A 10138-nucleotide genomic window follows, 5' to 3' on the forward strand; every position below is an offset into this window, starting at 1 on the left:
TTTTATGATACTGGACCATCTTAATATTTATTTTGTCTCAGGAATTAAATCCACCTTTTCCCATAAAATTGAAGATCCTTTTTTTTTTCCATGAGAAGATCAGCCTAGGCATAAGCAAAATTGCCTTGTATAGTTTAAATACCTCTTGCCAGCTCTCGGGTATGAAGGATTTTGTGGATAGGAGCTTGAGAATTTTAGCACTTACTGAAGAAGAAGTGAATCTAATCACTGCTTAGATCATTTTTCTCACCCGTAGCAAGTGGGTGAAAGCTGGTTTCTGGCAGACAAAATAGACTTTGTCAGGAGGCCACACATGACTAAGCGCTTAGTGTGAGTGTCCTATGAAACAGTATAATTTTGCTTTAGAAAGAAGGCAGATCCTCCATTTACATTGAGCAGTGTTCCTGAAGGATTTGCAAACACCGTTGGTATCAGCTAGTTCTGGATGAGGCAGTGGGGATGATGGCAAGAAAATAATTTCCACATTGTGCAAGTTTGTTTATGTTTTACAAGTGCTTTTAAAAAAATATTTATTTATTTATTTCAGAGAGAGAGAGAGCAAGGGGAGGGCCAGAGAATCTTAAGCAGACTCTGCACTGAGCGTGGAGCCCTACACGGGGCTCCATCTTACCACCCTGAGATCATGACCTGAGCCGAAATCAAGAGTTGGGACCCTAACCAACTGTGCAACCCAACAGCCCCTATAAATGCTTTTTGTATACAGGAAATAGATTCCTTAATCAGTCTTAGTCTTCAACCTAACGAATTTTGGGAAGACACAAACATTCAGTCCATAATACTGATCATAACACATTTTTCACATACGTAGCATTTTGTTAGTATCATTCAGAAGACACACACCCACGCACATAACACACACATCCCCCCCCCCCCCCCCCCTGAGAATGAACTTTAAATATCTTCATTTTGTGGAGTAGGAAATTTGAGACCCAGAGGGGAAGATGATTTGCTCAGTCTTAAGCAAATTATTTACAGCTGGGACCAGCGCTCAGCGTGCTTGCCATTTTTAGCAGACGACATACTGAGTGCTAGGTGGTTTGTTTTTGACACGTCTTAAAAGATTCATAATTTAACTTTTTTCTAAATGACATTTTGTTGTCTGCCTTTCTGCCTTTATTTTCTCAAAATGAGAGACTAAATTTTAATTCGGGAGGCTATGCTGATGATAGATTGGTTTGTTTTAAGGTAAGAAAATTTTAAGTGTGTAAGAGGAAAGTTTTGGATGAGCTGATCACATTCGAGTTTGCAAGAATTGTTTTTTAATGAAATTCTGGATTGAATTCAGCTTGTATAGAGGTGATTTCGACCCCTGTGTATCCTGGCGGTTGTGTGTACAAAACAAATATGACTTAGATGATTTTCAGTGGCTAAGAAACATCTTCCATGTTCCTTGACAGCCTTCCTAGAGCGAAAGTAAAAAAGAATTGGAAGAACTTTGTGGGGGAGATCATCTCTATTAGAGTATGTTGATTACAACATAATCTTGCAAATGATTTCTTGCCCTTAATCCCCCGAAGAAATTTTTTATGTAAAATTTAAGTGCTCAAGAGTCATTTTTTTAGCTTTCTATAGTGGTGATATATAGGATCACATTGTTTTCTTTATATAAATAGATGGATAATAGATAGAATCTAACATTAGCTTGTAAACAGGATTTTGTTTTATAAGGAAAAAAAAATACTTGGGGAGCCTGGGTGGCTCAGTCGGTTAAGCGTCTGCCTTTGGTTCAGTTCATGATCTCAGGGCCCTGGGATCGAGCCCCATGTTGGGCTCTTGGCTCAACGGGGAGCCTGCTTCTTCCTTTGCCCCTGCTCGTGCTCTCTCTCTTGCTATCTCTCTCTCTCAAATAAATAAATTAAATATTTTTTTAAAAAAAGTACTTGTCAGCTTTAAGGCTCAACAAAATATTTGCTTTGGAGAAAGAATTAAAACCTGATTTTTAGGTCATTTATTACTTTACTTCATGTACTTATTTCTGAGGCCAAAGCCCATCACCTCCCCTTGCCTGCCTCGCTGTGGAGTTACTCTTTTATGTGCCTTCCTGCGCCTGAAGATGTTAGAGAAACACACCTTTGGAATTTTCATCAAAGTTCATGAATACACACTATCATTTATTAGGAAAAGTCATTAGCTGCCAGTAAACGAAAGCACATTGTATCAGAAATGAGTGTGTAGTGTAAGCTCACAACTGGGCTGTGAGGTCAGTGTCATGAGTGGTGGGTGTGGATGTGGGCTCGGAGTTTCCTGGCAGGTGAGGCCAAGAGAACCATTAGAGAATACACCGCCATTGGTCCCTCCTGTAACCTTTCATGGCCTCCCTCTGGCTTCCCACTTCCCATCCCAGGTTGCTTTGATCAACAAACAGTGCTAGAGTGACCCTTTATCTCCTCTCTTCATCAAAAAGCAGCACTTTAATTCTTCTGGAATATTTGTTTATAGCCCAGTGGGATTGATGAACTAGACAGAAGTTTGGTTTTATAAGATAGGGGGAATAAGTTCGGGACAGCTGTGGGAGATTTCAAACGCTACGTTAGGACTTTCAAAGTATTAAAAGTATTGGTACTTTATAAAAGAAAAAAATTCTTCTGCAGAAAGTTAAAAAAAGGGGTGGGGGGAGGCATTTGACAGTGTTACCTTCCCTCCTAAGGAATTGACGTTTAGCTTATTAGCTGAGATAAGGCGTAGATCAAGTTTTTTGCCTTTCACGTAATTAATAGGCGGTAAATGAGTTTTAACTGCAGAATTTGGGTTCTGTCTTCATCCTGATGACTGAAATGGATTTTCCCTTGTTTCCTTGGAACAAAGAAAGAGGTAGTGGGAAGATGAAGGAAGTAATTCTTCTATGGTCGCTCTCGTATGAGCTCAAATTTGGAGGAAGTAGATTTGGTGACTAGTCTGAAGTAGACTAATTTACTATTAGCAGCATGGTGACAGAATGGTGACAACATATAAATGCACCAGCTTCTTTTCCACATACACCCAGTCAGCAGGAGCAAGCTTGAAACACATACCAAAAATCTTCTTGATGACATTTAAAAATATTTTTAGATACTCTTTTAATTACAGCGCTTCTCAGGCCTCATGGTAGAGCTTGTGTGTTTCGAGCCCACGTTCTACTATTCTCTTGGAATTTACAAGCATAGAACTACCTAAGAATTGCAAAATTAAATGATGGGGAAAGTAGTTAACATTTATTGCAGGCCCATGACATGTCAAACATTGTCCTGATGCCTCACATTAAATTCTCTTAAGGTTGACATTTTTTACCGGACAGGGAATGAAAGGACAATGAGGTTAAGTAACCTGCCCAAGGATTCAGGGCAGGGGCACCGGGGAAATGTGATTCATAGCAACATCTTATGAGTCAACCATGACGCAACATGCAAACGCTCCATGAAATAATTCTTGTCCAGAATTTTCCCGATTACACACAGTGAAGCTCTCTCTCTATTGTTGCTGACTGTTAGTTATTTTCTGTGCCGATCTGAAGCCATAAGTCTATAGTTTTGGCCCTTGTGGCATCAGATTCTCTTGTAATTTTAAAGGACAGCTCTGGAGTTTGCTTTCCTTTGACATGTTTTAACTAAGAGATCAACTTAAGTGTTTGGTTATTGTATCAACACATGGAGCTTAGTTCACTCCATCGGCATGGGTCTGAGTTTTTAATGGCTAGTGAGCGTCCCAGATGTGCAGTGCAGAAATGCAAAGGTAGTCTTAGCCTTCACTGTAGCTCAGATTTAGGTTTCAGTGACTTCCAAGGTGGATTATTTGTTGCTGGGTTTTTTTACACCAACTAATTTCCTTCAAAATTAGAAGTAATACATACGAGAGAAATGATTAAAATATATGCCCATCGCTCTCCTATTTCTTAAGGATACCAGTACAAAGCCCCAGTGATAAACGGGGCAAGGAAAAGGTTAAGGGCAGAGAGTACCTGAAGTTGTGAATTTCATCATTACCTTGACGACATCCTGAGTTCTGAGTCACCCCACATCTGCACCAACCTTGTGACCCAGGCTGGGTAACATTCCTGAGATGAGCTCTGTCCAGTTATCAGCTTGTTCATGACCGTTCCCTTTGACCTCCTGATGGTGCCTTTTTGCCTTACTTAATTTTGTTGGATTTGGCCTTTTGCTTATAGTTCTGCCCCATGAACTCAGCTAGTTGGAATTTCCATTTGGTAAAAGGAGGATGCTAATGGTATATTTACTACCTTATGGTACTGTCGAGAAGATTAAATAAAACAATTTAGTAATGTGTTTAGGATTACGATAGTGCTTGACACTCAGGAAACCATTAATAGGTGTTAAGTTTTAATTTTAATTTACCCCTGCGTATATGCAGGATTTTCACTCATATTTTCTTGGGAAAAACCAGACTACCCTGCTTTTCCAGGGTTCTAATGGATTCTCTAAGCCTTCCTCTGATACCCCACTGTAACTTACACAAGAAAATTAGCAAAAAGCAGGGGTGTTTATTAACTTTGTGTTTGAAAAACAAATAGGGATAGAGACTTTCTTACTTACAACTTGATGATGTACATTCATTTCCTACCCAGAAATGAATCGCAGCTGGGCTTAAAGAATAGAAAGTGGCCCTAACTGTGTTTCAGAAAACCAATTTTAGTAACACAGATTTTAGGTTTGTAAACCAACATGACTTTAAGCCTCTGGGGATAGCTATATAGAATTTCATGCTGTGTGTGTCAGAAAGAGGCTGCATTTACACTTTGTCCTCTATTCTGTAATTTCTAAGTTGGTGTATGGGTTTCTATTATAGAATTGGAGAATATATAGAAAAAAGCAGAGCTGTCAGGTTTCCTGTTTCTTAGCTCTAACCTAATGTATCTCAACATATCAGAGCTGAAATTATTTTGACATTCCTGCACACTGGCTAATTAAGAACTCAGCTATAAACTCTATTTAAAACACTGGTCCAGTTTATTTCTTTATATTTTCATTTATTGCTTTGTGATTGCTTATGAGATTAAAATGTATTTAATTATATTTTACCATATGTATTTGCCCTACTTCTGAGGGAAAAATAACCAAAAATTAAGTCAAATAGAACCCATTGGGTGTCTGAAGTGGGTTATGACCAAAAACCATTCCTTTTTTTAAAAGAGATATGTAAGAGAAATTCTTTCAGAACATAATAAAGGCCTTCCTTCAGACTAGGAACATTATTTTGGTCATCTTTCAACTCACTGCTTTTTTCCTCCTCCAACATTAAAGGCATTCCAGACAGGAAATTCACATATGGGGTGGAAATTAGCAGATAGAGACACATTTTCACTGAAGAATAGCGCTCTCCTATGTAACACCCAGCTTTTAGAGATAAATGTAGATATTTCACTCTCGTGAGTCATGGTTCGAGAAGTATAAGGAATAAAATTTTCTGTTCCAAATGGATGACATTAAAAAAAAGGGGGGGGGGGACTGATCAACAAGAACTTTCTAACTAAACCCAGAGTCGTCCTTCACCTGGGACAGAACCAGGTCGTCTGTCATCTGTACTTTATAAACCTCCACTGGGGCCCAGGGCAAGGCTCTCTCTACGAGACTTGTCTTAATTGTGGGGACTAAAGAGTATTGACATTGGATCTCTTCCATGTTCATCAAGGAGAAGCAGCTGATCTTCCTCTAAAGAGCAATAGTTTCATTCGGTTCCCACTGATAAACGTGATGGCATCAAAATGAACTTGAAAATAAAAATACCATGCCTGTGTAGTTCTGGCAGTGGTTCTAGACTGAACTTATTATTTATAATTTTATAATTTATCATGTATTTGGATTCATTTTTGTGCCAGAGGAGAAAAATTAAGGATTCAAATACAATTGTAGTTTCTGATGTCAGAATCAAAGGCCTCCGAGAAGTTGGGGACTTCACCTGGAGTAAAAAATTCTGTTAATGAGCACTGAATTAGTTTGAATTCTAGTCGGGCAATTGACCATGAGGGACATTTTTACGTTGCTGTGGAGTATTTCTTTGAAGCCAAAATCATCTCAAAAAGCAATGAATGCAAGTCTGACACAACTAACAAGCTAGATATAACTAGAGACGCTCTAGGCTTTTCATTTCTTGGGTGATAGTTTTCTTTTAACTGGTCCTGCTTATACTAAGGAGATAGGCCAACCACTACTTGCCTTCGGTCTTCGAAGATACACGTGCTTATATGAGCATGTATATGAACAATGGAGTTTCAAAGGAGTTTGTAGTTGGAGATTATTTTCTAGAAATTTGTGATTTGTGCTTCATCAACAGCTGTGCCATTTCTCTGGGAAGTATTTCAAGATTGTGAAGCCTTTTATAAATGGCTGCCTCTGCCATTTTGTACGTAAGTGCTCGGTACTTAGTATCTGAGCTGCTCATCAGAAAGCACTTAAGAAAAAATAATGCTCCACTTCTCTTCACCATTGACAAGCTTGCTATTTAATCACGGAGTCTTTGGTCTCAGTTTATTTCTTCCCCTTGCTGCGACTAGACACTGTGTAATGGAGCTCTTTACTTTTTACGATGCGCTTTTTAAGAATTTTTGATTGTGGCCAAATACAGGTAACACGAACTTCACCCTGGTCACCGTCGTGAAGTGGCATGCTGAGCTCTTTACTTCGTGAACGGTAGCCTTCTTCTAGTTTTCATGCTTCGAAGCATCGGGGCCCGTTCTGGCTGCCAAAACAAACTACCGTAGACTTGCGTGGCTTAGAGAGAGAGGTTTATTTCTCTCGGTGCTGCAGGCTGGGGAGTCCCAGGTGAAGGTGCGGGCAGAGGAGGTGTCTGGGGGCGGGTGCTGGGCGGCCTTCTGGCTGCGCCTCACCTGGGGGCCAGGGCCCGAGCACCGCGGGGCGCCACCTTTCTGGCCTCATCACCTCGCAGAGGCCCCGCCACCTAGTGCCATCACCTTGGGGGGGGGTTCAGCCCGTGAGTGGGGCGGGGGGGGGCACGGAGGGTCCCTCGCGGAGCCACGAGTAACTCCCTCTTGTGTTGTGTCCCGTTGTGCTCTGTTTCAGAGCTCCAAGATGGGAGGCAAGCTGAGCAAGAAGAAGAAGGGGTACAACGTGAATGATGAGAAGGCCAAGGACAAAGACAAGAAGGCCGAAGGCACCGGGACCGAAGAGGAGGGAACCCCGAAGGAGAACGAGGCCCAGGCGGCTGCCGAGACCGCAGAGGTGAAGGAGGGCGAGGAGGAGAAGCCCGGCAAGGATGGCCCGGACGCGGCGGCCGGCAAGCCCGAAGACCAGGGGCGCGACACGGGCCCGGCCGCGGCGGCCAAGGAAGACGCCCCGAAGGCGGAGCCCGAGCCGGCGGAGGGCGAGGCCGCGCCCCCGAAGGCCGAGCCCGAGCCGGCGGCCGGCGCCCCGGCTGCGCAGCCCGAGGCGCCCGCGGAGGCCAAGGCGGACGACAAGGGCCAGGGCGCCGCGGAAGCCGCCAAGACTGAGGCTCCCGCCGCTCCTGCCGCGCAGGCGACGAAAAGCGACGGGGCCCCGGCTTCAGACTCAAAACCCAGCAGCACCGAGGCGGCCCCGTCGCCCAAGGAGAGCCCGGCAGCCACGGAAGCCCCCAGTTCGGCGGCCAAGGCCCCGGCCCCCGCCGCCCCCGCAGACGCCGCCGCCGAGGCGCCCGCCGCCTGCGCCGAGCAAAGCGTCGCGGCCAGAGAGTGACACGGACAGCCTCCGGAGCCCGAGTCCCGCCGACCCCGCCCGTCTCTGTCCCTTGTCTCTCCCTCTGTCTCCCTCTCCTCCACTAACGCGTTCACACTGGAAGTAATGATACGTATCCCAAGGAAACTAAAAGATGCATAGGTAAAAAGGATGCTGTCCCAGGGAGGGAGGGAGGGGGCGGGGAGAATCCAAATAGTATTTTTGTGGGGAAATACCTAATATACCTTCGGCCAGCGTCACCAGTCAGTCCTGGGTTTTGAAGATCGCGCCTGGAAGTGCGGTACACCTGCACCTGACGGCCGCGAGGAGCCCGAAGGTCGCCTTCTGCAAGGGGGTTGGGAGTGATGCGCTGGCTTCTGCCCGCACGGCCTGTGCCACGGCAAGCAGATCTTTACGAAAGCAGTATTCTCTGTGTTTCCTTTTTAGTCTACTGCTTTTCTTACTTTGATATTTTTTTTTAATGTTGTGGATGAATGCCAACTTTCAGACAGCCCACTTAGCCAGTCCACGTGTATCTATCTCGATGCCAATACTCCATTCTTCCTCCCCGGGTATTCGTGGGAGTAACAAACATTCTCTCATCCTACTTAGCCTCCCTAGACTTCTCATGACGAGTTAATGCATGTCCGTGGTTGGGTGCACCTGTAGTTCCGTTTATTGGTCAGTGGAAATGAAAAAAAAAAAAAAAAAAAGTCTGCGTTCATTGCAGTTCCGGTTTCTCTTCCATTCTGTGTCACAGACACCAACACACCACTCATTGGGAAATGGAAAAAAATGAAAAAAAAAACAAAAAACAAAAAAATGTACAATGGATGCATTGAAATTATATGTAATTGTATAAATGGTGCAACAGTAATAAAGTTAAACAATTAAAACGAAATAATGAAGACTGTTGGTTTTCTTTTACCACCCCTTCCTCCTTGGTAATTACCTCAGTAGAGAACAGAGTGCTCTATTGGACATGTTCCTGGTGACGTTTCCATAGAAGTGTAAGGCAGGGGGCGCCTGGGTGGCTCAGTCGGTTAAGCGACTGCCTTCGGCTCAGGTCATGATCCTGGAGTCCCGGGATCGAGTCCCGCATCGGGCTCCCTGCTCGGCAGGGAGTCTGCTTCTCCCTCTGACCCTCCCCCCTCTCATGCTCTCTCTATCTCATTCTCTCTCTCAAAAAATAAATAAAATCTTAAAAAGAATTAGCTGGTGGATCAGTGTCAATCCATTATCTTGGAGAGGCTAAACTGAAAACTGACTTTGGCTATGGATATGCACCCTCTAAAAATGGGTGTTATTAATTTACTTAGAACAAATATTTTGAATAAAACGAGGCAGTAGGTGGAGTTGATCTTGAAGGCTGGGAAAGAGAATTAGAAGATCTTGTAGAAATATCCTATGTATGTACGTTGTGAGACCACTGATGATCGTGTGATCCCTTTATTTGTCATACTCATGCAAAGCCTGGAAAGGGGACCCAAGGGCCATGAGGAGGCAGTGAGAACAGCACTGTGAGAACAAGCATGGAACTGGGCTTCGTGGTGGCCGGATTCCTGTCCTGGTTTTGCCACTAATAGACTTGTATGGCTTTTAAGTCACTTAGCCTCCAGGCCTCCATGCTTTACCTACAAGAGGGTGAAGCCTTTATGATCGCTAAGGAAAGACTCCTTTCACTTTGGAGTATGTAGTAGTTTGTGTGTATGCCTGGTGATAATTTTATAGGATGGAGAGGTGCGCACCGACAGATGTGACTTTACCTCCATTCTTTGAGGGTGCTCGGATCCCATATATTCTGTAGATGGGGAAGAGCTTGGAGAACCCGGATAAGCAGTGACTTTTACTGAGAGTGCACATGGACCTGGAACACGAGAAAAGAAGAAATTGTCTCTTGGATCTCTTGGTAGTCATTTGGGTCTTTTCCAATTGGATTCTAGAAACTAAATCTCAAATGTAAAGTCCTTTAAAATGAACTCAGCTCTAGCCACAAAAAGTTTTCTCATGATTGAATCAGATAAATGACAGATTTTGCGGGGAGTGGGATTGGGTGGTAATTAATCAGGAATAAATACAGCTTCACACCCTAACATAGAAAATTTTCTGTAGAACTTGTGAAGGGTCAGTACACTGGAATTAATTCCCAAAGAGAGATTAGGGATACAGGGGATGCAAATGAACCTGGTCCTGTTCCTATGGGTTGAAGAACTCGTCTCCAGTTAACCTCTGAGTGGTCTGTAGTGTATACCACGTCTAAGATGTTGCCAGTGGGTAATGCTGGGAGAAGTAATGGTCAAACTGAATACTGGGCAGATATACCTGTGGGTTCAATTCATGTCTGTCATCACCTTTTGGCACTTTTGGTTCTTGTTTCTATAGTGAAATGAATTTGAATACTTAATGCTTGAAAGCACAGCATACAAGAAATATGTAAACACCTTAACCACCAAGCACCTGTTTTAGGTAAGGAAAAT

At 43.5% G+C, this 10138-nt stretch overlaps 1 protein-coding gene across 1 annotated transcript in view; it reads left to right on the forward strand.

Annotated features, from left to right (window-relative positions):
- BASP1 (brain abundant membrane attached signal protein 1) overlaps positions 1-8374 on the forward strand; it is a 52553-nt gene extending 44179 nt beyond the window's left edge. The window contains exon 2 of the mRNA XM_034998785.1: positions 7032-8374. Within this exon, the coding sequence (XP_034854676.1) occupies positions 7041-7682 (642 nt within the window). The 5' untranslated portion in view covers positions 7032-7040 and the 3' untranslated portion in view covers positions 7683-8374. The remainder of the gene's footprint in view (positions 1-7031) is intronic.
- The last annotated feature ends 1764 nt before the right edge of the window (positions 8375-10138 follow it).

Source organism: Mirounga leonina, unplaced genomic scaffold, assembly GCF_011800145.1.
Source record: "Mirounga leonina isolate KUSES-001 unplaced genomic scaffold, KU_Mleo_1.0 Mir_95, whole genome shotgun sequence".
Taxonomy (NCBI): domain Eukaryota; kingdom Metazoa; phylum Chordata; class Mammalia; order Carnivora; family Phocidae; genus Mirounga; species Mirounga leonina.